Source organism: Eurypyga helias, unplaced genomic scaffold (genome assembly GCF_000690775.1).
Source record: "Eurypyga helias isolate BGI_N326 unplaced genomic scaffold, ASM69077v1 scaffold10613, whole genome shotgun sequence".
Classification (NCBI taxonomy): Eukaryota; Metazoa; Chordata; class Aves; order Eurypygiformes; family Eurypygidae; genus Eurypyga; species Eurypyga helias.
This window is the reverse complement of record NW_010243207.1, coordinates 32179-47448: the sequence shown is the minus strand read 5'-3', so window position 1 is coordinate 47448 and position 15270 is coordinate 32179. Positions and strand designations below refer to the sequence as shown.

General features: G+C 50.7%; 1 protein-coding gene across 1 annotated transcript in view; it reads left to right on the top strand.

The window, feature by feature from the left end:
- LOC104507895 (USP6 N-terminal-like protein) overlaps positions 1 to 15270 on the top strand; it is a 22487-nt gene that overhangs the window by 6727 nt on the left and 490 nt on the right. Inside the window, exons 5-14 of the mRNA XM_010149328.1 lie at positions 2007 to 2114; positions 5874 to 5983; positions 6854 to 6902; positions 8371 to 8491; positions 9424 to 9518; positions 11171 to 11236; positions 12660 to 12759; positions 13972 to 14124; positions 14353 to 14496; positions 14957 to 15201. Of these exons, the coding sequence (XP_010147630.1) occupies positions 2007 to 2114; positions 5874 to 5983; positions 6854 to 6902; positions 8371 to 8491; positions 9424 to 9518; positions 11171 to 11236; positions 12660 to 12759; positions 13972 to 14124; positions 14353 to 14496; positions 14957 to 15201 (1191 nt within the window). The remainder of the gene's footprint in view (positions 1 to 2006; positions 2115 to 5873; positions 5984 to 6853; positions 6903 to 8370; positions 8492 to 9423; positions 9519 to 11170; positions 11237 to 12659; positions 12760 to 13971; positions 14125 to 14352; positions 14497 to 14956; positions 15202 to 15270) is intronic.

Below are 15270 nucleotides of genomic sequence, written 5' to 3'. Positions count from 1 at the left end.
TTCCTGCTGTGCGTTGGTCTGCCTGTCGGTCTGCCTGGTCTTGGTGCTCTCTTCCCATCTGTAAGGGCTGGGTGGTTTGGAAGAGACAGAAGATGATGACCTTGAGGGATGTCTTGTCTTCTCACATGGAGCAGGAGCTCCCATCACCTGCTGCCTTCCCTCCATCAGTTCATCCCCGTGCAAATGCTGCTTTTGATGAAACTTCCCTGTTTTCCTTCAGGTTTCACGATGAGGGAAAATTGCTCATTTTTCCTCCGTGTGACTCACAGCTCTGAGGTTTTATCACTTTCACGTATGGAGGTGGTGGGAGGGGGAAAGCCCTTGGATAAATAACAGGGAGGCATTTCAGTTCGGCTCCATCTCAGCATGTTTTATAACTCCCCTGTTCCTGCCACGCTCTCACGCAGAGAAAATCACTGGAGACGTTTACTATATGCCGGTGAAGGTTGCACTCACTGAAGTACAACAATAACAGCTCTGGGAATTCAAACCAAAGTTACTTGATTACAGAGCTGAGCATCACCTTTTATCTCCTCAGCTGTCAGTCAATCTCTCCTGATCTGCTGGAAACAAGTGTTTTTTTCTGAACTGGTGGTTTTAGCTGAATTGGTACACACTCCAGTTTCTTGATCCTGACTCGGCTTTGGCCTCATGACGTCGTGACCACTTGCAGGAGCCAGGCTTTCGTGGGCTCCTTACTACTACGACTTTGGGGACATGGTTCATCTGACCCCTGTGTCTCCTGAGGCATTGCAGTTCTTCTCTCCTGATTTAATGACTCTGGAGGAACGGGAATCTCTTGTTAGTCTCCTTGGTCTTTCAGCCTACAAGCTCTCCGGTGTGGTGTGGAGGTTCGCTGTCCTCCAGAAATACCTCCTCACGTGAGTTTGGATGAGCAGGAGTGTCTCCCCTGGGTGTGCAGACGGCGAATTAGCGATGTCCTGTTTAAAATGCGGGGTGCTGTTGAATAGAATGGTGGCCTTCCGTGGGCATGTCTTGGTAGTGAGATGCCATTGAGGAGTCAGCTCTTTGGGGTGTACAGAGGGGAGGGCAGGATCTTGCAAAGGATGTCTGTAGGGTATGGTCCTGGTTATGCGTTGGACCTTCAGAGCTGGTGCTAAGCAGCACCTGGGGCAGACCAAGCCTTTGGCAAGTGTTGAGGATGGAGTTTTAAATGTTGAATGTCCATTGTGCTTACAGGATCAGGATACGTTACACTGACGCTTTCTGTGTCAGCAGAAATACTGAAATATTTACCATTATGTGGTGAGAAAGTGTTTTAACACACATTTACCTCTCCTGGTACTACATGGTGATCTTGGTGTTTATTCCATAGCTATTTTCTATACTTATTTTGACTGAGATAGTGGTGTTATTTCTTTGCTATCCCCTAGCCTGTCTGCTGTCTCATCTCCTACTAGATCTTTGGGACAAAAGCCATTGTTGCTCTGTTTTGCACTCAGTAGGCGCAGTGCTGCTATGCAGACAGGAACTGCACGAGGAGCGTGGGTCTGTGCTCTCGGGGGCTGCAAGCCCAGGAGGGTTGACAACGCAGTGCCATGGTTACGGTCTTTATCACCTTGTGCAGAGGTTGGCATTCAAAAGTCAAGCTAAGAATGAAAAAGCTGATGATGAGAGATGGGTTGGAAAGGAAAGGTAACAGGAGCAGATATTCAGCTTAGTGCAGAGACACAAACGCAACGCAGCAGGATCACATCTGGAAACCCTTCTGCTAGGATCTTGATGATTCCGTGTGAATTGTAGCTCTTCTCTTGCATCAGCCTGAAATGCATGGAGCAGAACACCCTATGGAAAGAGAAAGAGGGATTTTGAAGGAGGTCGGATGCATTTATAGCAGGCAATGCTAGTAACTCCAGTTGATTGCCTGGTTAGATGCTGCCCTGCCACTTAGATGGCTGGTGGTCTGCGGTAGCAAACCATGGGGCACAAATCTGTTCTGCCACCAGCAGCACTGGCTAACCTTGCACGTGTTTCCCTCCCTGCAGATGTGCCGGCGAGTGTACAAAGGGATCCCACTTCAGGTGCGAGGCCAGGTCTGGTCGCTTCTGTTGGATGTTGAGAAGATGAAAAACGAGAACAACGGAAAATACGAGGTACAGGCTCTTCCTGGAAAAGACAACAGGAGCAAGGTGATGGGGAGGCTGGTTTGGTGGGGCTTCAGCGGTTGGGTCATGTCGGACCTGTGGTGGATTCAGGAGTCTCCATCTACAAGGCAGGAAAGAAAAGGGGATGCTTTAAGGGGCGGAGGGGACACCGAGCCCTGCTTTAAGGGGCGGAGGGGACACCGAGCCCTGCTTTAAGAGGCACAGGGGACACCCAGCCCATCCATCCTCCCTTGCAGGGTAGCGGCGTGCCAAGCACCCTACGACGTGCACTGGTGATGGGGCCCGATCCCATCCGTGAACTGCTGTGACCTCTGAGAATGAAAGGCTTAAAATTAGCGAGGGCTGAAAATGCAAAGGGGATAAACTCTTTATCGGTGTGTGTATATTAGGCTAGGCCTTTTATCACATTAGTCATCTGCTTTCCCTAATATGCTGCTTCCATTTATTCTGCTGGAAGCCACGAGCAAAGATGCTGTCAGTGTTACTGCATCCTTAGGGAAAGTTGCAGGGAAGAGGGTGGAATTCTCTGAGCTCCCTAGAGTGTTGTGGAGTAGCCACGAGTACCCTGAAGCGGGTAGGTGCTGGATGAGGGTACCCCGAACCTCTCCATGTGCCTGAAAATTTCACTTGGGGCATTTTGAGTGAATTTTTAAATTTTTATTTCAGGCATCTTAGCTCCTTTTTTGCTGCCTCTTTCCATAGGCAGGATGTCGATGCCCTTAGTTGGTAATTAACTTATTTTCCAAACTTGTGTTATGATCTAGCTTGCATCAGGTACCCAGGTGAGGATCAGGGTTCTGTGGAGACAGGTTTCTTTGGAGGTAGGAGGTTGAGTGCTGTTTCCAGCAGGTTTTTCTAAAAATCCCTCCCTATTAAGCAGAATGATGCTGATGCTCATTATAGTTAAGCGTAGATGTTAATAGCAAGATGCTGCTGGGATGGAGTCACGTGCAGGGGCCTGGGGAAGGCAGGCTGGGCTCACGGCAATAACCAGCGATAACTTGGCATGTAGACTCTTATCACGCTCCCTCCCTTGAAGCTGTGCTGTGCAGGCAGGGAAGCAATCCAAAGAAATTAAAGTCACAAGGAGTTTATCTGTGCTCCAGAGGGGTCTGTGATAAACAGGAGCTTCAGGACTAATAGGCTTTGCTGGATGCAAGCCTCCTACAAGCTCATCTTAATCCTCCTCTTGTCGGGTGCCACCTGCCACCAGTAATTAGCTCTCCCCTAATTTCCTCCAGAAGAGACTCAGTGCAGGTCCTGTATGAAGGGTTTTGCTTTCAAGAAGGGACCAAGCCCCAGCCCTGTGTCCTGCAGGGGCTGGTCCTAAGGCCACCCCATTTCTCCTTGCGGCATGAACCGTGGGGCAAAGCCTGGCTTTTTGCATGTGCCTTGAGTTTTGAGCACATGGCAGGTGATTTTTCTTTTTTTATACCCACTGCTCCTGCTATAGAGGTGCTGTCCCCGGCCACTGGAGGAACTACTTTTCCAGCCAAGTGAGTTAACTTGCACTCCATCTCCATGTTGCCTCTGGAGTGATGCAATTAAAAACCCTGGCCCAGTTGCTTCTGTAGTGCTTTATCTTATCCCAGCTGTCCTCCAAGCCCACTTCATGCAAATCTCCGAAGCTTCCTCAAGGCCACGGTAGCTCAGTTGTCCCTGATGATGATGCTGCAGCATCCCGGAGGCAGGCAACCATGGGATGTGCCGCACTTGGTTTCAGTGTGGGTGTGATGCTCTATCTCCCTTGAAGTTAGCCACAACCAAGAGGGCTTGAGGAGAGCTGAGACGGCAGCAGGAGAAACATGCTGGCCATGGGGCAGAGCGGAGGCATCCTGGTTTTTACTCACAGGGATGGGACCTCCAGCTTCCCAGCCTCTGCTCTGCTGCCGGCTCACAGGGCTGGCAGCACTAGTTTGGGCTCAGCAGACCATCTTTGGAGCCTCCAGGTTACTTAAACGAGGGAATAAAGGAGAACAACTAATCCTGGGCTTCTTATTTATTGTCTGCAGAATTCATAAAGCCTCCTGGGTGTATGGGGGTGACAGTGCTGTGCAACCTACCTGCTATTTAGTGCAGTGATTTAAACAAAGGAACAAATAGGTCTTTTTACAGTCTTTTGGAGATTTCTGTGTTGTTCTGGCAGGGAAAACAAGAGGGCCTTTAGCAGGGTAATTTGAACTAAAGTGACCTGGTGCCTATGAATAGGCAGCTTGTCTCAGGTAGTTAGCCTCCTTTAGAGAGGGCAGGGAGCCACAGGATACAGAGAGCACAGGATTTACAGCAGGGAAATGATGTTCATCAGATCTTCATTCCACCGCCACTTTTATCCTCCCTTGTTTTATTCAGGCAGTAACTCAAAACAGCAGTAGTTCACCATAGCCCCTGCACTGTTGCTCCTCCATAGAGCCGCTTTCAAGGTTGGAGTTAACATTCCTGAGATGCTGTGACTGCCCCGAGTGCTGACTGTGCTGCACACATCTGGGTGCTATTGACTTTTTGATGTGTCCCAGAGCTGAAGTGGCCACCTTGGGAGCTGAACAGCAGCCTGGAGGTGCCTTCTGTCAGGCTGACAAGCGTTGGTAGGACAGCAGCTGCTGGAGCAGATGATTAAGTATCTGTGCAGATGTGCTATTTTCCGTCTCCCGTGTGAGCAAGGAGGGGTCCTGACCTCCTGCTCCAGGCAAGCTGGGCTTGCTGCACATCTCTGCTGCCTCTAACCTGCAGGTGGATCTCAGGCTGCCTGAAGACAGTCACAAAATATATTTTGTTAATGCAATTAGCCTTGGAGATAGTAAAGAAGGAGGGCAATTGCATGGTCACCGGTGGTATCTAAAGGCTGTGAGCTGAGATGCTTGGCTGTAGCAGAATGGTCCTTGCCTGCACGCACAGGGCTGAACAGTGGTTTACAAATGGGACTGCAGTGGGATTCATCCATGGAGCGTCTTGAGCTTGGGATTCTGGGGGCACACACGGTTGAGGTGTGCTTAGCTTCGGTTTGAATTTCCTTTTTTTTTTTTTTCAGTAGACTTCAGCCCTTTATCTGTGTGATGCTGCCTTACATGGTTAGCCAGTATGGGCAGAACATGGGGATTCTTGGTTTTGAGTTTAGCTTCTCTTCTGGACTATGCCAGTTCCTTAAAACTTACACCAGTCCAAGGAAACACCCCAGAACTGCTTTTCTAGTGGAAACTCCTTAAACCTAAGATGTTACTCTTCTGCAGGGGAAGTAGTTGTTGGGGATCACTGCGTAGAGTCTCTCGTAACAGTTTGGACTTTATCATGACTGAGCCTCTGAAAAGCTCAGGGACTCAGTGCTTACATCTGCATGTTGGTTATAGAAGTGTGTCATTCCTTAAGCGCCCACAGAGGTCTCGATGCTTTATGAGGGCCAGGCTAGGTACTGCAAAGAAATCAAAGGAAATCAGAGTGGAATTTAATTGGAAAGGTTTTAGATTCTGAAAACTCAGTATCTGCATTGGAAGATGGGCAAAGCCTGGGTTGGTAGCTGATGCAGCACGTGAGAGTGGGGTTGGCCCCTTCTCCTTCAGCACAGCTGAGGGGCTGAGGATTTACGTCCGGGCTGCAGATCGTTGCTCACTGCAGGACAGCCGTGTCCCCGAGTCGCCCTGCGGTATCTTTGCAGGTCACAAGCTGCCACTCGTGCTGTAGGAAGCATGCCATGCTGCGCGGGGAGAGTGGGCTGAGACGGTGTCTGACTCCCTCGTCTGCCTCTCTCCCTTCCAGCAAATGAAAGAGCAAGCAAAGAGCTTTTCCTCAGAAATCAAGCAGATAGATTTGGATGTTAACCGCACCTTCCGAAACCACATCATGTTTCGGGATCGCTACGGAGTGAAGTAAGTACAGGAGGCTTCACGTGGCTGTACAGGCTTTGGTGCCAGTATGAGCTGGATGGGGGTGGCCAGCAACCCCCCTGGCTCAGAGCAGCTCACGGGAGAGCAAAGCCATCTCTGCCAGCTCCACAAACCATCAGCACATAGTACAACCCACGGATGTTGGGCTGCTGATTCTCTCTTCGGACATGTCCACACTGGAGCACGTTCAGCCCCGGTTCTTGAGCCAAGCATCAGCCTGTTGCAGTGCCTTGTCCCCCTGGGTGCTAGGGTTGCAGGTGCAGAGGTTTGGGATGGCTGTGGTGATGGGGCAGGTCACTCGGAAGCTGGATGGGATGGGGCATACTTGGCCTCCCCAACAGATGGGGTTGGAGAGGGTTGACTGAGTGGCTTTGTCACTTGGATGAGTGATGCCTGGCTGTCCTACACGGATGTGCAGTCTGCACAGAAGCCTGCACTGCGTGTCTTTCATGCCTCCTTCAGCAAGGAGGGAAGGAAGAAAGGAATTTACTAATAAAACAGTGGAAGTGCTTTCCTGAGGATGTGTAACATTTGATGCCTGGGTGGCTGCAAGTCTGTTAAAAACCCACTGCCGTTCCACACCCGAAGAGCGGGTGTTGAACACAGCATGGGTGGGTATGTGCCCGTCTCTCCAGGAGATGCTGATGGAGCAGGCTGGCTCAGCCCCGCTCTGGCACCACTGGTGACTCCCCTCTGAAGGAGGAGGTCCCATCCCATGTGCCCATCAAGGTGCTTTCTGGTTCTGCGAGCCCTTATGGGCATAAGTACCAGCTGTCTGGGTGTTTTCAGAGCCTCTGGGCTGAAGCTAGAGACCTCACGCTCAGATGTTTTCTTATCCTTCTTTCTCCGCAGGCAACAGGCACTCTTCCATGTCCTGTCAGCATACTCGGTTTATAACACCGTAAGTAGTAAGTTAGTCCAGTTAAAATGAATAGCATTGTGCTTTTATAGGAAGATTTTAAAAAGCTTTATCTGTATTTATATATCTGTACACATGTATGTTTTTGTATGCATATATATGTACACCCCCCCACATTTAGCCAGTGGTAATTCCAATTTTAAGTCCCAGTACTGGTTTGTACAGACAGCTGCGAGACTCTTGGGCAGCACAAGACTCTTTGCATGGCTGTTTCACTCCCTTGTTCATTTTGTCACCTAGTATGTGACATCTGGCAGATGCGGTTTGGGCAAGTGTCAGCAAAGAACAAGGGTTTACCCGTTGTCTTTCCAGCAAAACTAGCCTCCTGGCTGAAAGGCCTGTCATGTTTCTGACTTTTTGTTATACGTTGTGTGGCATACTTGTTGGAAACACTGATTTGTTACAGCAAACCAGTCATTTTTAGCTGAAAGGCACAGGCAGAATAGGTCTAAATTAGCAGCTGATCCATCTCCAGGAGGGGACAATTGCCCCAGAAGGCGCAGAAGATGCTCAGGGGGTTAGTCAAGGAAAGAAAGACCATACCTTCCCTCACGCCAGATAAATGCTTACCAGATTGATTTATTCTTTAATTACTTCAGTGCTCATGTGGCTGAAGGAATCTGGAACAGTATCAGAGCCACATGCTGTTTATCATCCCATCCCCTATTCTTTGAAGTAGCTGCAGGCACCTCTGATGTTGGGGTTTCTGTTCCTCGCCCTCCAGGCTTGAGCAGGGCTTGGGGGGGCAGTTTGGGAGGGTTCGTCATTGCCTGCAAGCCCCTTGCCTCCTGCTGGGGAACCTGCTAGAGTGGGTCTGGAGGAGGGCCACGAAAATGTTCGGAGGGGCCAGAATACCTCTCCCATAAAGAAAGGCTGAGTTGAGAATGATCAGTCTGGAGAAGAGAAGGCTCTGGGGACACCCTATTGTGGACTTTCATTATATAAAGGGGGCTTCTAAGAAAGGCAGAAAGACTTTTTACCAGGGCCTGTAGTGACAGGACAAGGGGCAATAGTTTTAAACTGAAAGAGGGTAGGTTTAGATTGGATATAAGGAAGACATTTTCTGCAGAGAGGGTGGGGAGGCACTGGGACAGGTTACCCAGAGAAGCTGTGGATGCCCCATCCCTGGAAGTGTCCAAGGCCAGGCTAGATGAGGCTTGGAGCAACTGGTCTGGTGAAAAATGTCCCTGCCCATGATGGGGGCAGGGGGGGTGGACAAGATGATCTTCAAAGGTCCCTTCCAGCCCAAACCACTCTGTGTCACTGACATGGTAGATGCTGTAGACATATAGGAGCATGAATTTGGGCACGAGCGATAAAGACTTTGAAACAGGATAGACCTTGAAAGAAGAGAGGGAAGCACAGGCAGCCTGACCTCCTCCTGCTGCTTTGGCATCACGCAGGGGGTCTGGCGGCGTGGCAGCACGTGTGCCTTTCTTGGCTCTTGCAGGAAGTGAGCTACTGCCAAGGGATGAGCCAGATTGCAGCCATCCTCCTGATGTACTTGAACGAAGAGGATGCGTTTTGGGCACTGGCACAGCTGCTGACCAACCAGCGGCATGCCATGCACGGTAAGGCCGGGGCGGGATGCAGATGGGGCCTCTTGCCAGAGGAGGGAAGGCTGTTTAGGTTGGTCAGTAGAGCCTCGTTTCTCCTCACATACGTGTTTAAAATGTGTAAGACTTAATTATGTGCCGATGCAGCCCGGCTACGGAGCTGAACTTCACTCTTCGCAGCAGAAAAGTTCATCAGAGAAAATGGTTTATTGGCGCTGAGCTTTAGCACTCAGTAATTAACGCTTTCGCAGAGGTTCTATCTTCCCTCCGGAGTGCCTTGCCCTTGGCAATCAATTAACTCAAGGTTATGAGTTTTTAAGCAATCTCTACAGAAGTGCATCCAAAAGCATCACGTAATGCTCCATTTTTGGCGTGCCATGAGCTACACGCCCTTGTGTTTTTATAAAGGTGTAATTCCACCAAATGTGCTGTATTATTTCACATAAACACATTAAAGATCCTTTCGTCTTGTGGTTAATCTATGCACAGAAGGTTATTTTATGAGCAGAGGGCTAATAAATATCTTGATAACTCCAGACAGTCCTAAACACACGTCGTGCTAGATTACGGGGTGCTGCACAAGCTTGTGGCGTTTAAACATCTTCAGCTTTTCTCTGAACCTTGATGAGCCCCGAGATGTGTTCAGAGCAGTCTTGGTCGAGCCAAGTCTCAGGTGGTTGGGGAAGTGAGCAGGTCCGCTCGGCGGGGCTGGCGTAAGGACCGGCTGGGGTAAGGACCAGCTGGGGTTGGTGCTGAGGGTGCTGTCGCCCATGTAGATGGGGAGAAGGGCAGGCTGTGGGAGGGATGCCGAGGGAGGTAGCTGGGTGCAGCATGGTCCAGCCAACTTCAACAGGCAATGCAGGGGATGAGTTTCTACAAAATCAGGCTGTCCCTGTGACTGCTCCAGAGTTGTTCTGATTTTTTTTTTTCTCTCATCTTTTCTCAAGGTTTCTTCATTCCTGGGTTCCCGAAGCTGCAGAGATTTCAAGCTCATCACGAGCAGATTTTAAGCAAACTGTTTCCCAAACTGAAGAAGCATATGGTATCTTTGCTATCGCTCTCCCCGCACTAATATCGCGATTTAATCCTAAAGCAATTAGTGTAACGTTCTGCCAAATAGATGCACAACTGAACGTATTTCTAACTGTGTAGGATTGCTGCAGCCACAGAGAGGCAAGGGTTTGTTAAATGGGGTGCCTGAATCTCGCTGAGGCAAATGGTTGTCGTTTGCTTCGGTCGTCGTTAGCATAGGGACTGCTGAAATGTAAAGGCTTCCTTAGGGAAGCAGGCAGGAAGGCTCACGGAGCTTGCAGCAGAAGGAGCTGTTGCATTCAGCAGCAAGGCTGGGCTGTGTTCCTACACCAGCTGCAAAGCCCATGATGCTGAACTGCCTGCAGTCTTAATGCAATAATTATTAGACGCAAGTGCTTGCATTTAATAGCTTTGCTGTTAAAGACGGGAGACACAGGGTTGTGAACACACAAGATTTGCTGTGTGTTTTGCTGCTTGGGCACGTCCAGTTGTTTTTCTCTCTACCAGATGGTCCAAGCCTATTTGGTGGCTGGAGGAGCATCTGCAGGGCACGTCGACTGCAGTCTGACATCTAGGCGACTGTTGTGCAACACCTGCTCCCTTTTTTAATCTTTTTCCCCTTGTTCTCTCTTGATTTGCTGTAGACAGTCAGTGTTCAGTGTCCATGTCCAGACTCCTGAAGGTGTCTTATGCTCCCAAGGAGCTTGGTGGCCCAGCTCCACGAAAAGCTGTTGCCATCATCTGCAACACCTCTTGCTTTGTGACCCTAGAAGATAAAATATATAGGGCCAACTCTGACCCTATAAGTGAAATAGACCCTGGGCAGCTTTTCACTTAATTATAGCCATGGGGGTGGGGAAACCTGGGAAGGGAGGATGGGAATAACTCCCTGAAAGCTGCTTATACCTCCTGGCTCCCAAAAGCTCCCCAGGCTTGCAGGTGCCCAGCAGCAGCCAGAAGCAGAGACTGGAGCTGACCGTTAATCCCATGGGCTTCTTTCTCTTTCCATCTCTGCTGCTTTGCTGGCTTTGCAGCAGTGACCACAACAACTTAGTGCATCCCAGCACCAGCGTGCCGTGCCATCAGCCATCCCAGAAAAATCAAAGCTGTGTGTGCACACCGTGCCGGGTGCCAGACAGGGATGGAAAAGTGATAGACTGGGGTGGTGATGATCAGGTTTAGTCTGTCAGGCTGTCCTGCTCCTGCAGTAGCCATGCCATGCAAATGAGGTAGTGCTAGCAAAGCTGGCTTGACTCTGGATTTACCTGTGGGATACTTGGGGTTAATCATTTTTGTGGTGCTCTGAGAGGCTCTCATGGGGATTGCTATGGAAACAAAAATGATAGTCTGCAAGGAGTGCATAGTTTGAGTTCCTGGAAGGTTTTTGTATATCTCTGAAGTAGATATTAGGCCAGAAGAGCTTCTCCTAGAAATCCCTCTCCAAAGCTGTGGCTGAAGTCTGGCCAAGTCAAGGATCAGGTTCAATGAATAACTTGGGCCAAAGGGTCAAAGCAGGGCTTTGCTGGGAGACAGACTGCAGCCAGATCCTGCACCCAGACCTCAGGGCTTTTGGGGAGGTTGGTTTATTAATACTGTGAGTTGCTTGAGCCTCCAGCAGGCAGCCTGGTGAAACGCCTGTCTCTCTTCGCTCTCTCCTCCTAGGACAAGGAGCAGATGACTACAGGGATTTACACGACCAAGTGGTTCCTGCAGTGTTTCATTGACCGGGTGAGGATGCTCTGCGGCTTGTTTGCTGCTCTGCCACTTGCATGCGCTGTTAATCTGCCTGTTTTTTTTGAAAAAGTATCATCATTTGAAAAAGGTGTTAATGTTTTATAAGGTGAGGTGTTATGCACACTCTCATAAGATAAAAACATTAGTAAGGAAGAAGCTAAAAATAGCTGCATGTCGCTGATGACAAGCCAGTTCCCGCGGCCTCATCACAGGCAGTCGCTGGGCGATGGCTCAGCAGCAGCAGTATAAGCTTCAAAGTCAGGAAGAGATCTTTGTCTTGCCCACTGGCACTGCTGCAAAGGCAATTAACCTCACTTTGTCTCTGGAAACAACATAGGGAGAAGAGCTGGAGGCACAAACCTAAAACAAATAGTAGTGCTGCAGCTGCAGGCAAAGGAGCGGGCTGGGCACTGGAGACACATGAAAGCATGAGAAAATTACCCTGATTTGTCCAGAGCTAATTTGCCAGTCCTGAGCCAAGACTACCTTATTTTTAGGGGCAGCATTGTGCTTGAATGCAGGATCAATGTTGGTAATGTTTAGGACACCTGTGTATCCCCAGTCTCAATTTTCTGCTGCCCTGTCTCCTGTAAAACAGGGGATGATGTCTTCTCCTTGAGAGGGAACTCGCTGCTTTGCAGTCTGTCACTAAAAGCTGGATAAAATGCAAAATCCCTTTAACTGCAGTAATGTGTGGTAAAAGAGCTGCAGTAGCCAGTCGTGCCAAACTCTGGAACGTCAGGTCATCCTAAATTTCAACTTCAGTTTCACAGTAGGACTAGTGTTAATTTCTGTGCTGGTGAGATGCCTTAAATCTTTGCTGGGAGATGATGGGCTGCTCCATCATTTTGGCTATCACTTCACTCCTGACTGTCAGGTTGAGTCCAGGTGGAAATGGAAACCTCTTGCAGAGGTTGCTCTAGGAAGCAGAAACAAGCCTGTGTATAAAGACGACTATTCCTCTAGACGCCAAAGGAGTGATTTTTTTTAATGCTCAGTGAAGCATAGTTGGGTCTTCAGACCTATCCCATAAATAGCCCTTCCTCTGGCTGGACAACTTGGATGGTTACAGGAGTGGTTTTGTGCGCCCACAAGGCTACAAGATGATGATGCTCTTTCCAGGGTAGGGGAATCCATGTGCTAGTGTGCCTGTGCAGAAAGTCCCTCCTTTTTCTGTGCTGGCAGCCAGATTTTAAGTACTTTCCCAGCCACACAAGGGTGTTAGCTTTAATGCAAAACCATGGACAGTAAAATAGGTTTATGTGTTATAGATGAATCCTGGGCATCTAATGCCTTTGCCTTGTTGTGTGTTTTGGTTCGAGAGTGATGCCACCTACTTCTGTATCATCATCTCATCAATCAGTGCTAATGAGTGTGGTGCTAACAAGCTGGATTTTTGTTTGTGTGTTTGAAACAGACCCCCTTCACCCTGACCCTGCGTCTGTGGGATATCTACATCCTGGAAGGAGAGCGGGTGCTGACGGCCATGGCGTACACCATCCTCAAACTGCACAAAAGTAAGGTCCCAGCAGAGCGCGTCACGTATGGCAAAGGTAGCACTGTGCTGAGCCACCCTTGTGCTGCCAACCCAGCAAGCCTTGCTGGCCGCTACCAGCCTGCTCAGTGCCCTGCGCTGGCCCCAGAAGGCACACTCCCGTGCTGATGCTCTGGGGAGGAAATGAGATGCCATAAGGGTTGAAATCCTGCGCTCCATGCACAGCAAACCCCACCTGGAATGCTCCCAGCTGCCTCTTCCCGTGTGCTGCGCCCCACATCTTTCATCAGCATGCTTCTAGGGGCAATACAGACAGCAACCCATCTGTCTGCAAAGCTGTATGTGGCAGTTCAGCTGAAACAGCCTGTACAGGGAGAAATAAATCCATTCATATACTTCCAAAATGACCAAAACTTGGTTTTCTTCCATAACATTAAGGCAATGATGTTTCTGCCTTGAGATCCTTGGGACTTTGAACCCGTCTTGCTCCCATAAGCTAGCAGCCTTGCTTTGTTGCCCTGTTAGGTCTCTAATCTGGGACAGGAGCGATGCTGATACTGCCTGCTGGGAACCTTTTGCTCAGTGGGATTTATGGGGCTGCATGTGTTGGCTTCTGCAAACAGCCACCCTGCTCTTCCTTCAGTGGAATGGAGAACAGGCGGCTACCCAGAAATACACCTTCAAGTATCCCGTTTGTTTGCGGAGACTGGGAAACTGGCAGTGAAATCAACTCCCTGAGGAGAGTGTGGATCAGCATCCCTGCCTGCATCCCATCCTTGCTTGCATCCCTGGCGTGGGCCTGCATCCATCCCTGTGTGCTGGCTGGTGCTGGCAGCTGCCGGCAGTAGCTGTTCAGTCTGACACTCGGGGTCTGTCTCACGGAGCTTTTCCTCCTCCTAGAGGTATCGGTGAGAATTTCCAGAAATGGCCCAAAACACGCATCCTGGTCAGCATAGGTCCCAGCCCCACCATTGTCCTGCCATTGCTGAGCTACTGCCCAGAGGTGTAATACGTAAATATGTGTTTTACGTGATTTTACGTAAATACATAGATCCATAAATATATCGACTACCCTGAGCTACACGGGGAGAGAGGCAAAACCGTTCATGGTGTCCCGCCCTGGAGTGGGAACAGCAGCAGAATCCCAGATAAAACCAAAGCACTTCAATCCACACTCGTGCTGCCCTGCCGTTTGGCCTTACCAATGCCGTTTCTCCTTTCTGCTGGCCCCCAGAGCGCTTGCTGAAGATGACGCTGGAAGATTTACGGGAATTCCTGCAGGAGAAAATTGCTGCTTCCCTGCAGTATGAGGATGATGCCGTCATCGAGCAACTGCAGGTGTCAATGACAGAACTGCGCAAGATGAAATGTGACCTCCCCCCGCCAGGTAGGGTAGAGGGGAAGGGTGGGAAGCCTAGTGGGAACAGCCGGTGGTACCCATATCCCCTGGGGACCAGAGCATCCCTCTGGCGTGGCTGGGAGCTGGGGCAGCCCAGAAGGGCTGGCACCCACTGGGTGCAGCATCTGCCTTCCCTGTGGTTTGGGGCATGCTGGATGCAAAAATTAACTAATGCAGAGTTCGGGGGTTATTTTGTTTTCTCTGCTTCCAATGCAGCAAAGCCTGAGGAGTTCCCACGGAAACCCCTGGGCCTGGAGCTCTCCCTCAACCCAGTAGCAGTGAAGAGCAATGTGGTAGCCAACAGCCAGAATGGCCAGGTGGGCGAGCACCCCCCAGACAGGGAGCCCCATCCTCACACAGGTCCCAGGGTGCCAGGAGGAACAACGGCAGCAGAGGCGAGGACCCCCACCCCCCAGGGCACTGAAGCAGCTGAGGCAACAGATACCCACCTGCATCCTCCTGTTGGGGGGCTGCTGGGAGAGGAGGGTGGAGTGGAGCCCACTAGGGACGAGCAGCCACCGTCTCTTCCAGAGGCAAGCGAGATGCCGGCCCATCATCACCTGATTCCAGAGCAGCCTCTTCTTGCTCCCGGCCATGCCATGGTGGACCAGGAGTTGGTCTCCCTCCCTGCCCCGGACAAGCATGGCTCCTCGGACTTCTCTCTCCAAAACGTGCCGAGTCCTCCCGACTGGAGCACTGCAGAGCTTTCTGCTACGGACCCTGCGGTTTGGCAGCCAAATCCTGTCACCCTGCCAGAAGGAGAACAAGCATCTTCCCTCTGCAGAGAGAAGGCGCTCGAGGCACCCCCTTATCCTGCCAGGTGGCTGCCAGCAGCTCTCCAGTGCATCACGACACGCCAACGGCTCCCCCGGCAGTGAGCGTGGGAAGGAGACGGCCGAGAAGCGCTGCAGAGCAGCGCTACTGGACGAAACAGACTTGAAGCACTTGGTATCCAAAGCTGCATCCACGGGGGAGCTTGCCAGCCTGCAGCAGAACGGGCCCGGCAGCGCCACCAACACCATGCACTGTCTGGGGGGTCCGGGGGTGCTGCCTGCGCACGGACCAGTGGGCGGCAGCGTGCCCGTTTTGTCTGGCAGCGAGTTGGAGGCAGCAGGGCCGGGCAAGGGCTGCGCC